Below are 16,211 nucleotides of genomic sequence, written 5' to 3'. Positions count from 1 at the left end.
AAAGGATTACTATTACATTGATGAATGGAGCACTTGATACATCATTGAGACTGAAGCGAGTTCGAAGTATTTTAGTGTGCAGTCAGAGAAACACATATGGTGGTTAGGCTCGTTCCAGGTATGATCATTTTTTGTTTCGTACTTGATTTTAGTCAATGTTTTCAAATCTTTTATAGTAAGACTTTTGTTTTGTATAATCACAGGTGAAGACAGAAGACCATGAAACACTAGATTGGGTGTTTCACCACACGGAAATACCAAGAATAATTAAAAGACAAGTGCAAGGAGAGAATCTCCATGTTGCAGGAAAAGGTGATTTTCAAGTAGAGTGGCACATGCAGGAAAAGGTGATTTTCAAGTAGAGTGGCGAGGGATCTTAAAACACTTAAGTGCATGTATAACGTTAGTAAAGGAGGTAACTCAAAGTCTCCTTGTCTTTACTGCAAAGAATCAGCTCAAGTAATGGATTCCAAATGGTGGAAGAGAGCACCTAATAGAGATAAAGTTGACCCTGACTTCAAGGCTATTCTTGACATTCCACTTTGTAATGTTCACATATGCACATTGCATGCTCTATGTCGAATTATTGAGAAATTGGTATTTTTGTATATTGGATTTGCTTGGAAACTCCGTCCCGAAAGAAATAGAAAGGATGCTCTTCATGCATTGGAAAAAGTGTTATCCGATATAGGTCTGCATGGAGGTGATGTTCATATCACAAAGGATTTTAAAAAGTCTACCAATGGCAAGGAGGTACCAATCAAGCCCTCTATTGGTGGTGTTAAGGCAAGAAGATTCTTGTCTCGACCCAAACACAGTAGTAAGCAAGTAAGGCAAGGTAGAACAGTTTCAAGGATTAGTTATGGATTGTGGAAGCAAGTCCATAATGCCGTGAAAGATCATGAGGCAGATGGGGAAGCACGAAATGTGAAGGCAGAGGTGTGGAGGTCTCTTGATCAACTCTTCATGTTCTGTGACAATGTAACATGGACAAAGAGTGATTACGAGAACTTTGAAGAGGCAATTAAACATTTTGGGAAGTTAATGAAAGACGCGTGGACAGCCTGCAATACTACATGGTAAAGTGATGTCTTCTTCTTTTACTTAAGTGTGATCCTCTTTTCTTTTATAACTTACTATGCATTCTTATGTCTCTGTGAAAACAGCATATCATCTACAACCACCTTCCCTATTTTGTCAAAAAGTATGGATGCCCAGCAATTTGGTCTACCCAAGGCATGGAGACGTCTCACTACATGGCACGTAATGCATTTTTTAGACACACACAACACTATGGAGGGAGTCAAAAGGCAAATAGTCTGAAGGAAGTCTTCCAATGGTTTTACCGAGGCATTCTACAAATGCATGCTAAAAGAAAAGTTGCTAGTTCCAAAGTCAAGCTTGCTTTTATTCTAGCCCAAAAGTAAAGATGAAGACAAACTTTGGACAATTCAATGGTAGCAGAGAGACATAGACAATGGAGGGATTCGAAGATATTTAGAAACCATAAATGGGCAAGTAAACATGAATAGTAGTTTGTAACTTATTGGTGTTATGTCCACATGTTTTCAAACTCAATCAATAGATTTTTATTCTGTGGAACAAGTGACTCTTGGTGTTATGCCTATATGTTTTGAGACTCCATCAAAAGTATTTCTTTTGTGAAACATGTGATCTATATTGACAAGCATCAATACATCCATGAGCTACACAAAAAATTCAATCAATACTACTTGATTATGCTAGACACACTATTGATCCTTACCAATAAGGTACCGAGTGTCAAACGCTTTTAGAAGCTACTGAGTGTGGGAAGAGTACTGAAGTGTCGTATGGTGATGGGACAAATGCAAAAGGGTACTGATCGTCCGTACGGACAAGGAACTGATGAGGATCAAAGACTTTGTACAAATCAGTTCAACTTCAACATAATGTTTGTGCTATATTTGATGACTAAATCCTATTACTCCCAAGGCCTGCCAGTCGGAACTCTCTTTTTGAACTTGATTGGACTCTTTTTCTTCCTTTTGTTGGCTTGATGTCGACTGTCTGTTTATCAATGCTTGCCTCTGTTGCTTGTCTGAGAGGGGTATCCTTGTCTTCAGCTATCTCCACGTGTTCTTCTTCTTAGATTGTGTGGCCTGATGCAATCATGGGTGGCTCTCGAAACCTTATGAGCTTGTGCTTTCCATAGCCCTCCAGACATTTGGGCTCCTTAACACCACATGCTAATGCATAAGAAGTGTAAGACAAAAAGTAAGAGGCCCTAGAGGCCTGCTTATTCACATAATCCCCAAATATATCTATGGCGGACAACCTCTCTATTAAAATGATCTTTTCCTTTTGCCATGGAAGATCATGTCCACCTAAAACCCTAGACAAACATTTAAAGAAGTAAACAATGGCTTTTCCATTGTTGCTCAACTGCCTATGGTAAATCAAGATCTTAGCACTGCCTAGATCATGAATATAATGAGCTAGGCTTGACATTTTGCCAAACCCAGCCGGCCTGCTTCCACTTGTTCTCTGGAGGAATGTGTCATCCTCAATTTGTAGTTGCCACGTATCAAAAGATTGGAGTGAGACAATAATACATAACTACAAAACATTTAAACACAAGATAAAGTATTTGATTTGAAGTAATAATATCATACCTTCTCATTTTCATCAAGCAACAAGAAGTTCATCTTTCCAAAGATTTATTCCTCTCCCCTCCAGTCCAGCCTCTTCTTTAAGCTTTTCCTTATGAAGTGCTGAGAGATTCATAGCTTCCTGGGTGAGCTGCTGGAAGGCAGCTTCATCTGGCTCTTGGAAATTTTCAGCCTCTTTGAAACAAATAGTAAGGGCCTCCGCAGGATCAAAAGTTGTTTCCAAAGCTAGTAGTGAATGGTCATCCTCTATGCCAACCTCCTTGTCAAGCCTTGAAGCCTGGGCAATAAGGGAAATGGCATAGTCCTCCCTCAAATTGAACATACACTCTATATCATGGAGGAAAACATAATCTTTACCACCAATCAAGACACCTGGAAGCATGGGCACTGCATAGTTGCTGCTCTGAACATCAAAATCTTCAACTGGCTGTGCAGGCAAGAGAGCACGCAGCACAAGCTAGGAAGGGAAGCCGCTTGTGTGCAGAATATTGACGGGCGGCTCAGGCCATGGCAGGGTGCAGCAGCAGCACGACCATGTCAATTTCCAGAGAGAGAGAGAGAGAGAGGTATTAACGTCAGTAGAATGCAATGCGAGGGCATATACGACCAATGGTGGGACTTGAACTCGGGTGGATCATGAACGAGAGAGAGAGCAGCAGCAGCCGCATACCATTGCCAAAGGCCTACGGCGGCAGTAGGTAATGTAGGCCATGGTTGAGGGAGAGAGAGAGAGAGAGAGAGAGCAGCAGCAGCAGCAGCCTCATGCCATTGCTAAAGGCCTACGGCAGTAGGTAACACAGGCCATGGTTTAGAGAGAGAGACAGAGAAAGAGAGAGATGATGATGATGGGGGTTTTAACGTCATGGCACTAGATAGCGGACCATATATGATCCATGAGTCAGTCCACAGGGGGAACCTGGCATCTCTACATACAGAGCCTGATGTGCAAATCATTGCATCAGCTCTCCACATGCACGCGTGCGCGCGCGCGCGCACACAGAGTCTTTGATTATATGTGTGTTTTTCTTAGCCAGGGAGAGGCCATCATTTGATGAAAGATGGGGTATGGGTATCCAATTAAAAAGTAGGGTAGGGCCCTCATAATTGGTCATCTCCCCATGATCATATTTTGTTGAAATTGATGTGTAAGTGTTAGAAAACTAGGGCATATGTTCCCTCATAATGTGAATCCTTTCTCCAACATGGAGAGCCTGGCTGTATTAATAGGTATCAACGTGTCCTATACATATTAATGGTATGTGGGTATTACTTTACAGCATTTTCCATTATTTTTGTGCCTTTTTTGCAGGTTTGTTTATTTTCTATTGGGTTTGGGTGTTGCCATATGTTTGATAACCTTACTTGGTCATATTGCCACCGAGATATCAAATGGATGCTGCCTTTCTTCTGTATCCTAACCTAATTGACTTATGCTACATAGAAGATTTGTCTGCAATAAGAGCACACCGTGTGTGCACGTGTGTATTAGGTTTGTGTGCGACGTGCATGTGCACATGTGCATGTTATGATACATTTTTTCCACACAGCCTTCCTTAGCTATCACAGTACATATTTTTTCTCATCTTGCTTGTACTCCTGCAAGGAGCTTTTGTAGCAGATATCTTACTCAATGAGCATTGGGAGGAGGTAAGACATCCTACAGGGCATTACATGCAATCACATGCCTTGTCAGTTAAACTTGCAATTATAAAATATTTGTAGCTTGGGTTTAATACACGCAGCTGATCGCAGGATATCCCGGCTGATCCGACAGGTCTGTTTGAGTCCATCAAGGACTTTGTGGAGGAGAACATTGACGTTTTGAAATGGGTAGGATTGAGCATTGTGATTACTGAGGTAAAGCACAGTGAGCTGCTCATACACGTTTAACACACATCTCTATTCATTTTCATAACAATGATTGCGTATGAAGGTTAACTCATTAATATGTTCTTCTTGACAGGCTCTTGCTGTGTTGCTGGCAGCATGCGTGCGGGCAGTAACGCACAGTCCTGGCCGGGTATCCTATGATAGTGATGACGAGTATTTGCTTGCAAGAACACGACTTCATCAACCTCTTCTGTTTCCCAGACATGCAATGGACGGCACATTACCAACAAATACGGGCACTGTGGAGGGTTGGCCGATCAACCGATGATGTGTGCAGTACCCAGATGGGGGGGGGGAAAAAAGGTGGTTTTCTCGTGATACACGTTTCTGTAGCAAGTTGTGCACGAAGCATATGGCGAGGTGTATTCATCACATGCATGTCACACTCACCATGTGTATGTGTGTGTGTGAGTGGAAGAGTAAGTGGAACCCGTTGTGTCCAGGCTCCTCGTTTCAACCTGTTACCTTGTGAGACACACAACTTGGGGTATTTCTAGAAGGCCCTTAAAGAGTAGAACCATGTCATTTGAATTCTATGAGGTTTTGTGACGAGCATTCCAAGCTTTTTACTCAAGCATGTCACTATTTAGTTTTTTTCCCTTTTCTTTTTGGTTTTTTTGGGGGTGGAATATCCTCTTGAAAAAAAGATAATGTTGCAAACTCCATCGTGGGATTGCAGACAATTCAATTGGGGCCTGCAAACCAGGCAAAAAACTGGTGCGCTAGGAAATAAGAATGTTCTTTTCTTGCATGTTACACGTAATGATGGTTGTTACTAACAAGAGCTATATGCATAGTTTTGCAGAATTTTGTGTAATTTTTTCTTTTCGTTTAAATTTACTAGTAAAACTAGAGTTCCTTTACATTGAGTCATTGTTAACTACATTGGTTAACATTACTTCGGACGGATGCGTGGCACCACCTTTTTTTGACATATCTTTATGTGTCGTACAAATGTAATAGATTTTGGAAAATCTTTGAGCTTATGACTTGATACTATGATATGCCGTTATATCAATGATTGAATAAAACCAACCATTGTAACATTTTTACCCTCAAGTATTGTAGCTATGAAGTTGTACGATAGTCAAATGTTGAGCTTACGATTTATGTAATGTTGGTAGAATTTACTTAGCCTAGGAAATAAGCTTACTCTAGCTTTTTGAGTCCTCGGACATTCCTTGGGTGCTTGAGCATTGTAAATATGAGGCTTGTATATAAGTCATTCTCAACTAATGAAAAAGGACATAATAATTGTGTCTAGCTTTGTGTTCTTATGTTGATGTGTGTTTGTATGCTCTCTCTTTAACGTATGCTTGCTCTTCTCTTCTCCCTCTCTTTCTCCATCTCCATCTCTCTCTCATTCGTGCACGCACATTAGTATTGCGGTTGAGATAGAGCTTTCTTCCTCTTTGCTCTCTATCCAAGTGCATAGCTCCTTTGTGATACCAAAGGAGGCACGATTTGAGGATCCTAGCTTCTTCACACAAGAGAGGGTTGTTCAACCAAGAACGGCAAAGGGTGCAAATTGGCTATTATCCTTGCATTTCTCATTTCTTCTCCCTTGTTTGCAAGGCACAAGAGTTTCCATTTTGGTCAACATCTCTGGTACCGGTATCAAAAAGACGTCCTAGCTTAGAACTCCCTTGTTATACTTGGCATTTGGTGGGAATGCAAATCCCTCGATTTCTTAAAAGCTAACATTGTTATTTTTGTTGTTTTTTTTTTTGTTTTCTTTGGAGCATTAGAAGTGTTGAGCACACTTGGAGCATCAAGGTTCAAGCTACAAGTAGGTAGTCAAATCTCCATTGGTGTTGATTTGTTCAATTTTGTTTTTCAAGATTTTTTACATTAAAACTTAAATAAATCATTAATCTTTGTTTATTAGTAATTAACTACATAGAGTAGTCCATTATATACCATAGGGCTTGATTTGTTCAATTTTGTTTTTCAAGATGTTTTACATTAAAACTTAAATAAATCATTAATCTTTGTTTATTAGTAATTAACTACATAGAGTAGTCCATTATATACCATAGGGCTTACTCTTCAACTTTTATGTTTGCATTAAAATGTTTAAAAAATACAAAACATAAAAAAATTAAGAGATTTAGTCGATTTTTTATTTACCCATCTACCTAGAGAGAAAGCTCGCGTTGGCTCGCGTCGAATGATGCATCATTCTTGAAATCCACCTACATTATTGTCCTTATCAAACCTTGGAGGGAATATTTACCTTAAAGAGAAATTAAGGATATTAAAGAACTAACACAACACTCTCTAAATAAATGCCAAAAACAGTTGCAAAAAAATGTGTGCAAAACGGGTCTGACATTGACTTGTTAGAGTTGAATCACGTTTCATTTGTCATTATCGAAGTATGCACCATTCCTTCCCAACTGATGAATCAAGCATGATTCGTTATCGAATTACATGCCATTCCACTCACCAAACCACGTGCTATTCCTCCCCAAGAATTTGTAGCCATTTATACAGTAGTGATGTATGGACATAGGCTAATAATGGCTTAGGACACTTTTTCCTCTTTAGGAGGTTTTTTTTTCTGAGCATATGTATGCACTCTTATGATTGTGTAAGTGATCTTATTATGTCACTTCACTTATACTTCACTCATTCTCATCAATTCACTTTGAGTGTTGTGCTTCTATCTATCTCTTCTTGCTTGTTGCATCTATGTGTATGTTATTACATTGATCTTCAGTCCAACAATTGGTACCAGATAGGTTCTCTCTTGGCTCTCACCCCCTTGTCATCTTCTCCTCGAGTTGTTCTTTTGATTATCTTAGATTGAGCTATCCTCTTAGGTGGAGAAGATATACCATATAGTCCGTTATTATGTTTCGGAGCGTTTCAAGGCTCGTTCACATGTTGTAAGGTTTTTGCAGGCAACCCAAGGGAGTGTTAGTTCAAATTGTTCTTATTCAAATTTGGGTATTCTTTATAGCAGAAGCAACATTTGGTGAAGCTTGGAATGGTAGCAGGAATCTCTATGTAGCTCATTTGCATGTTTTTGGTTGTCTTACTTATGCTCTTGTGCCTGAGTAACAACGCAATAAGCTAGATCATAAGGCAGCAAAATGCATTTTTGTGGAATACAACTCAAAAAGCAAAGGATATAGACTCTACCATCTGGCCACAAAGCAGATCTTAGTGAGTAGAGATATTGTCTTCGTTAAGAACTCAGTTCATTCCATGTTTTTATGCAAAAAAAATAGCAAAGTGTATGCTCATGGGATATCTTTGATTCGCTTCTACCTTTGTACAATGCCAAGCAGCCATATGTGGAGCAAATGATTGCTCAAAAGGAGCTGCAAATCATCCGATATTGGTTGAAAATTAGCTCAAACTTCAGCCCAGCCGTACATGCGTCTAAGAGTATGCCAAAATGGTTGGTGCGACATTGTAGGATAGCAAATTAGCTACTCCTTTACCTAGTAGGACATCTTTTGTGGATCATGCTCTCATTATTTTCAGTATATGCAATGAAGAGAAACTTGTTTTCTTTGAGGAAGCACATAAAAATCATCATTAGATATAGGCAATGTAGGATAAGCACGACTCCATCCTTAAAAATGACACGGTATTTATCAGATTTTTCTTAAGGTAAAAGACCGTTGGTACGAGGTGGGTTTATAAGCTTAAGCATAAAGCTAATGGTACGTTGATGATCGCTACAAGGTAAGGCTTGTTGCAAGGTTATGCTCAAGACAATGGTATAGATTATGATGAGACCTTTACACCCATATCTCGTATGACTACAATCGGGTGTATTATTGCATTGGCAGTGAATCATGGTTAGAATGTACATCAGTTAGCTATCAAGATTACGTTCTTAAATGTGACTTGCATGAGGAGGTTTATGTATCTCAGCCTCATGGTTTCATTGAGAAGCGACAAGAATCTAAAGTATGCATGTTAAGAAAAACTTTATATGGCCTTAAGTTGGCTCCTAGGGTATGGTATGAGGAGATAAATGCATACTTGGTTGTAAATGGTTTTTGCAACAATCCAATTGTGAGTACCCTCGATGAAAAGAGGAGTAAATATTACTTTTTGGTCACCGTTTTATATGTATCATGATGAACCACATTCCTCTATATCAAGGGGATACATTGATTCGTGTTTGATCGTTTTTGAGTTCTAAGCAAATTCATTTGCGAAATTCTAAAAGTTGATGGATGACAAATCATGTGAAGACATCACTTAAAATTTATGTGCTAAACCAAGATGTTTAGGTACGTATCTTTTTTGTTTGAATGCACTTTAAATTCAAATTAGACTGAATCTTTCTTTTTTTTTTGGTGAATGCACTCTAAATTCAAATTAGACCGAATCTTCATGCTAGATAAATGACATCATGTAGTACTTCCACATGTTTCTACAAGGTTTATGGAGCCCATGGTGGGATAAGGTAGTTGTACACCATGATCATAGCATTCATGAATTGTAACAAAAACCACCACCTCTCCGAGAGCATAATTGCTTGGCACAATTCCATTGGATATATGTACAAAGAATGCTTCCAACACCCAGCTCACGGCCATTAGCACACAACCCATTGGCAAGTAATGTAACTTCCTAAAAACATCCAAATCGTACAAGTTTGGCAACATCATCAATTTCTCAATGTTTCAACTCATTAAAATCTCTCTCTCTATATATCTCTCTCATTACACAACTAATCCATCATATCATTACACAACTAATCTATCATCAAAATGAACATTTTTTAAAATCTTGAAGACAACAATATTCGATTTCTAGATACCCTAATGAAATTCCAATGCTTGCATGCTAAAATTGAACAATGTACGATGTAGGGACACCCCAATGGCATCCCACTACTCGAGAGCTCGAATCGTGAGTGAACAATGTTTGATTTGAGGACTTAAATCGAACAATGTTCAATTTTGAGGATAACCCAATGCTTCAGGGCTCAAACTAGACAATGTTTGATTTCACGACATCCAATGTTGAGGACTCAAGCTAGACAATGTTTGATTTCAAGACATCCCAATTCTTGGGGGCTAAGATCGAACAATGTTTGATTTTAAACCCCCAATGCTTGGGGGCTTTGTTTGATTTCAAGACATCCCAATGCTTGGGGGCTCAGATGGAACAATGTAAGACATCCCAAATCAAAAAATGCAATGTAAGACATCCCAAATCAAAAAATGCTTGATTTCAAGATAGTCCAATGCTTGGGGGCTCGGCCCGCTGTGAATTTTCATAGCACTTTCATCCCTTGATCCTGATGCACTTGGATCAACTCCTAGGATAGGTGGCTCTAGAGACATTCTCCTAGCCATCTGAGTCACTGGCTAAAAATGAAAGATGTTGGGTAGTAGTAGTAAGGACTGATAATTATGTAGATGAGCTCTCTTAGCCTCTCAACAATACTTCCTAGAGGGTACTCTAGATTTTACATCAATCAAGGCACTCTCCTCCTCTAGGGGATTGTATCTTACAAACCTCCTGGACGTGTGTACATGAAAAGATAGCTGGCTTCAATCCAATTGGGCTAGGTTTGAGTCTCAGAGAATTAGGTTATGTCCAATTCTAAAATTTTGTAGTTTTGAACCAGTCAGGGGAACACATGATTCGAGGAGAAATAACACATTATTTCATGAGGAATACTATGTAACTCGACACATAACTTGACTGACTGGCCAATGATATTATATTCGATGAGCAGAAATCGAGGTGGGAATGGCATACGATTTGAGAAGGAATGGTGTGCTTTTGTGGGGGAGGAAGGAACCACGTGCATTTCAACAACCCATTTTTCATGATCCTTGTGAGAAGTAGCTAACGATGATGAGAAATTCAACTATTTTTGGAGGTCTTGAATTGCACACACAATTCGATATGAGGAATCATGCATCATTGGACCTACTTTGTATTTTTTTTTTTGTGATTTCTTGATTTTCTAAACTTTTTATGTGTATTTTAGGATTGAATTATGTTTCAAATGAGTCTTCGTGTGACCACATATGCCATATTGTCATGTGTAGAGATATAAGCCACGCTAATCTCTCTTGCAATGAGCCTCTTCCTGCTGACATAGTGATAATGCATCTCAATGTGCTTTGTGTGAGCATGAAATACTAAGTTTCTCACAACGGCTAATCCACTTTGAGATAGAGGTAGGAGACTATTATCCAACACCAAGATCAGTCAAAAGGCGTTTGAGCTATACACACTCCATAATCGTTTGTAAACATGCCTTGTAATGAGCTTTACAGCTCGAAGTGACCATTGTGTACTTCTTGCGGAGCCATGATATATATGAATCACCAAGGTGAAAGCAAAAGCCACTACACTTGGCACGTCATAACATCCAGCGCAACCAGGATCACTAAAAGCATGCAGTTGAACATCACCCCCCTTAGCATGGAATAAGCCAAGGGACTGAGTGCCCTATAAATATCTAAATACTCATTCGGCAGCATGCCAAATGCTTACTTTTGGGACTGTGCATAAACCTGCTCATCTGGGAGACTCCAAAATGAATTTTTAGCCTCGTATTACATAGGTAGATAAGGCACCCAATAGCCTGCTGATAAAGTGATGCATTAAATGGTTCACCTATATCTTGGAGACTAAGCCTAGCACCTATCTCTACTGGTGTAGTAACATGCTTACAATATTCAAGACCAAACCATGTAAGTAGCCTTTGTATATACTTTGATTGCAACATCACAATACCATCATCATGCTGCATAAATTGTATGTTCATATAATAATGCAATGAGCCCAAATCTATTATCTAAAATGACACATGTAATTCGGCCTTGAAGGCTTAAATATTCTCCTCATTAGGGCCTGGAAAAAGAGGATTGGATTGGAAAAAAGGTCTTTTTATGGTCATCAAACATGGAAACAAAGGCTGATGAAGGTCGAATCTTACTAATGCATTCCTTTGATACTATTGGATTTAAGGAACTAGGTGATGATCATATTAGAATATCCACAAATGGTAAAGTGGAAGAGGGATTTGGTCTACCAAGAAATAATCAATGTCATGATGAGGTTGAGGTATGCTTGACAAAGTGGTGTGTGGATCAACTTACATTTAAGGATGGAACAAAGTTAACATTACAAGAGCATATGAAAGCAAGCCACTGAAAGGAAATGATGATTACATGGATGACGTTGCTAAACTAATAGATTTTGGTGAAAGCAATCACAAGAATCATGTATTGTCTGATGTTAAACTTGAGATCCCAATCCAATACTTATAAACAAGCCAAGGTATAGTATTGGGCTCCTATTGCAAGAGGACGATGTAATGATGTAACCAAGTAAAAAGGTTGTTGGAATAAGTATTAGCGATGTAATAAAAGTGATCCATCTCGATGGGATCATTTGATGGGATCATATAGACACACTTGTAATGAGTTGGACACCTGTAAAGCCACTAACAAACAAACAAAAGGTGAAGATTCTGATGGTAACATGTGAGAAGATGTTTTTTGGGGTAAAAAGTTTTGAGATCTCTAGACTTTTTATAATCACAAGGGCACACTTCCGCCCATTGCTCATGCATGTCACCTAAATATTTCACTAAGGGCATCATATTTTTTTTCACATCTCACTTCTACAATGCCTACACCTTTCACACTACCTCAATAAACTGCCTACAACCAAGGCTACCCAAATCTTATCACTAATATGGCTTACATCCAGGCTATAGATTGGTCCCAAACTAATTAACCTCACATGCCAACTTTATTGCATTTCCTCACACATTTCCACCTCGGCACAATAGCTTCACCATCAACGACTTGGATGACTCGAGGATGTGTCCATGATTAGGAAGGGGGTAAGTTAACCACTTTATTAGTCAACATAGCTTCACTCATCTGACCTACATCAAGGTGCTTTGCCATCGTACCCACACGAATGGGCTATTATCTTTTTATAAGAAGGTGCTGGAATATATAAAGCGTCCTTACCTAAGGCTTAATGTCAAATAATAAAAGTCTAAGGACTTTGTGTACATACTTGCATAAGACATAATACTAGTTGAACCATTTTTATGTTTAGCTGACTTAGTGTGAAAACTAGCCACTTGTATATAAGTCATTTTTGCTAAGTAATACACAATCATTTCCTTATATACAAGTGACTCGTGTGAAAACTAGTCACTTGTATAAAAGTAATACACAATCATTTCCTTATATACAATTATTTGATGAGATCTAGCACCTAGCTACATTTAATGGCACCCTAATCCTATTAGAAGTGACAACTCATTGCTTCCCCCAAGGTTAATTATGAACTAAGAATATATAAATCCTAGATTAGTACCCTAGCAATGATGAGATCTAGCAACCTAGCTACACTTTGTTTACCTAATCGAACATGCTACCTTGCACAAAGAAAAGGAGAGAAGAAGAGAAAGAAGACCATGTAAGGGTCGGTTTGGGAACTAGCACTTAGCCAACCCTAATGAGAGTTAACTGCCCTATGTGAGGCCGCTAGGGACTCACTCCACCTCCACTTGTGTCACTCCATAAGCTAGGTAGTGAGAAAAGAGGAAGGGAGCTATGGAGAGTTCAATCTCTACTCTATGCCTTCATGTGTGCAAGAGAGATATGAGGGAGAAGACAAGAAGAGGGATAATAAGAAGTACGACAAGAAGCCATCACCTACATGCACACAACCAAAATCAAGTAAGCAAGCATAAACCTACACACACCCCCACCACCATAGCCACAAGAGAGTGAGAGTGAGAGAGAAGGAAAACTCAACTGTGAGAATGGGGTTATCCCTTTTCATATTTCATAAGTCACTTATATACACGAGCTCTCTTTTTACAATGGCCGGCCACCCATTTCACAATTGGGGCCCAAAACTGTCAGTAAGGACTACCGAACTGTCAGTTCAGAAAAGAATAAGATAATCTTTTGTCTAACTAACACGATTTTGCATTAAATATCTCCTTAGTTTTTTTTGTTTCCCGAAGATTCCGCATCTCTCTTGACGACGTGTGCAGGCCTCTCATAAAGAATCCATCATCACTGAACTTAATGATTGTATGGATACCGCCACACTTCCACGATTCATGTTACAAAAAGACTATGAGATTGACAAGCAAACTTTGCAACCTCAGAAGCACAAAAAATGGCCGATACTAGTGAGTCACAATCTCAGAAGAAGCGATTACACCATCTTCACATCGACTTAGAAGAACAATATGCTCCAGCACAAAAAAGACGAAAGGATATGGTGCTGAATGCTCAACAACGGGAAAATATGAGAAGAGAAGGGCTCCAACATATTGACTTATGGTGTGATGGAAGCATATATCCAAAATGTCTAGTAAAAAACTCTACACCTCCATTTGTCAATCCAACCACACTACTGAGGTTTGCGGGTGATGGACAAAATGGACTTCTTGGTTATATTTCAGCACAGTCTGCATTTGCAGAAACATATAAAACAATGTACCTACAAGAAAAGGGGGCCAGGATTCAAGAGATAGCCATTCGTGCAAAATTGGAGCAGCAGTTGCAGAATGAAATTGAGGAGCATTCAAAGAGTAAAAAAGAGTTGACAAGATCAAGAAGGAAGAGAACCGTGCTTGGAGACAGACAACGAAGCAGGAAGATTAAAAACATTGCAAATTTGAAGGCTGGGACTGGTGGATGCAAGCGAAGAATTCAAGAAGCAAGGCTAGTTTGTAATTTTTCATTTTTTATACTAAAAAATGCTCTCAAATGACTATATCTATTTTGTCCATTAACGCAAAACAGGATTGAAAGTGTTGAATAATATAGGCATATTGTGTTGTTACTATAGGAAACTATTGGAGCCTGCAAAAGAAAATATGGATCCCAACCTTCTTCCATGAAAGGATTGCTTTCTTGTGGTGTAGCAAAAGGTTTGATTGAAGAAAAAAAATACAAAACAATCAAACGCAATGTTGTAGAGGACTTTATATCCAATAATCAAGTTGATGGTACTATAATCCAAGAGGCTCTTGATGTTAGTGAAGTTAGCAGGAAGGGATATAGTTCGATTTTCCATGCGATATCCTCAACTTTGAGAGATCAAAGGATTAAACGAGTTTTACTGCCAAATCCAGCAATCATGTGGAAGATAAGAGGTCATTTGAATGAAAGTATAGATGAGTTTATTGGACAATATATCCATATTGAAGAAATATTTCATGGTGGTAAAGGAACCACTGTGTATGACCCTTGGAACAATATATTTGTAGATCTACAACAACTTCAAAGAAGAATGGTCGAGTTTTATGGAATAACATTTGAAGAGTGCAAAGGCATTTGAAAATTTGTTATCAAACTGGATGAGTGTGAGGTTGTAAAGGAAAAGAAAATGGAAAGGATTACTATTACATTGATGAATGGAGCACTTGATACATCATTGAGACTGAAGCGAGTTCGAAGTATTTTAGTGTGCAGTCAGAGAAACACATATGGTGGTTAGGCTCGTTCCAGGTATGATCATTTTTTGTTTCGTACTTGATTTTAGTCAATGTTTTCAAATCTTTTATAGTAAGACTTTTGTTTTGTATAATCACAGGTGAAGACAGAAGACCATGAAACACTAGATTGGGTGTTTCACCACACGGAAATACCAAGAATAATTAAAAGACAAGTGCAAGGAGAGAATCTCCATGTTGCAGGAAAAGGTGATTTTCAAGTAGAGTGGCACATGCAGGAAAAGGTGATTTTCAAGTAGAGTGGCGAGGGATCTTAAAACACTTAAGTGCATGTATAACGTTAGTAAAGGAGGTAACTCAAAGTCTCCTTGTCTTTACTGCAAAGAATCAGCTCAAGTAATGGATTCCAAATGGTGGAAGAGAGCACCTAATAGAGATAAAGTTGACCCTGACTTCAAGGCTATTCTTGACATTCCACTTTGTAATGTTCACATATGCACATTGCATGCTCTATGTCGAATTATTGAGAAATTGGTATTTTTGTATATTGGATTTGCTTGGAAACTCCGTCCCGAAAGAAATAGAAAGGATGCTCTTCATGCATTGGAAAAAGTGTTATCCGATATAGGTCTGCATGGAGGTGATGTTCATATCACAAAGGATTTTAAAAAGTCTACCAATGGCAAGGAGGTACCAATCAAGCCCTCTATTGGTGGTGTTAAGGCAAGAAGATTCTTGTCTCGACCCAAACACAGTAGTAAGCAAGTAAGGCAAGGTAGAACAGTTTCAAGGATTAGTTATGGATTGTGGAAGCAAGTCCATAATGCCGTGAAAGATCATGAGGCAGATGGGGAAGCACGAAATGTGAAGGCAGAGGTGTGGAGGTCTCTTGATCAACTCTTCATGTTCTGTGACAATGTAACATGGACAAAGAGTGATTACGAGAACTTTGAAGAGGCAATTAAACATTTTGGGAAGTTAATGAAAGACGCGTGGACAGCCTGCAATACTACATGGTAAAGTGATGTCTTCTTCTTTTACTTAAGTGTGATCCTCTTTTCTTTTATAACTTACTATGCATTCTTATGTCTCTGTGAAAACAGCATATCATCTACAACCACCTTCCCTATTTTGTCAAAAAGTATGGATGCCCAGCAATTTGGTCTACCCAAGGCATGGAGACGTCTCACTACATGGCACGTAATGCATTTTTCAGACACACACAACACTATGGA

At 38.9% G+C, this 16,211-nt stretch overlaps 1 protein-coding gene across 1 annotated transcript; it reads left to right on the top strand.

Moving 5' to 3' along the window:
- Positions 1-3,904: 3,904 nt before the first annotated feature.
- LOC147634512 (tetraspanin-19-like) lies at positions 3,905-4,832 on the top strand (the record flags this gene model as incomplete). Its single annotated transcript, XM_086804464.1, has 4 exons — positions 3,905-4,060; positions 4,218-4,298; positions 4,404-4,508; positions 4,615-4,832. Coding segments are annotated over 4 exons (537 nt in total), but the record flags the coding sequence as incomplete, so codon positions are not given.
- Between the last annotated feature and the right edge of the window lie 11,379 nt (positions 4,833-16,211).

Source organism: Cibotium barometz, chromosome 10 (genome assembly GCF_041138505.1).
Source record: "Cibotium barometz isolate CiBa-2024 chromosome 10, ASM4113850v1, whole genome shotgun sequence".
NCBI classification, from domain to species: domain Eukaryota; kingdom Viridiplantae; phylum Streptophyta; class Polypodiopsida; order Cyatheales; family Cibotiaceae; genus Cibotium; species Cibotium barometz.
The sequence above is the reverse complement of the archived record's forward strand: the minus strand, read 5'-3'. Positions and strand labels throughout refer to the sequence as shown.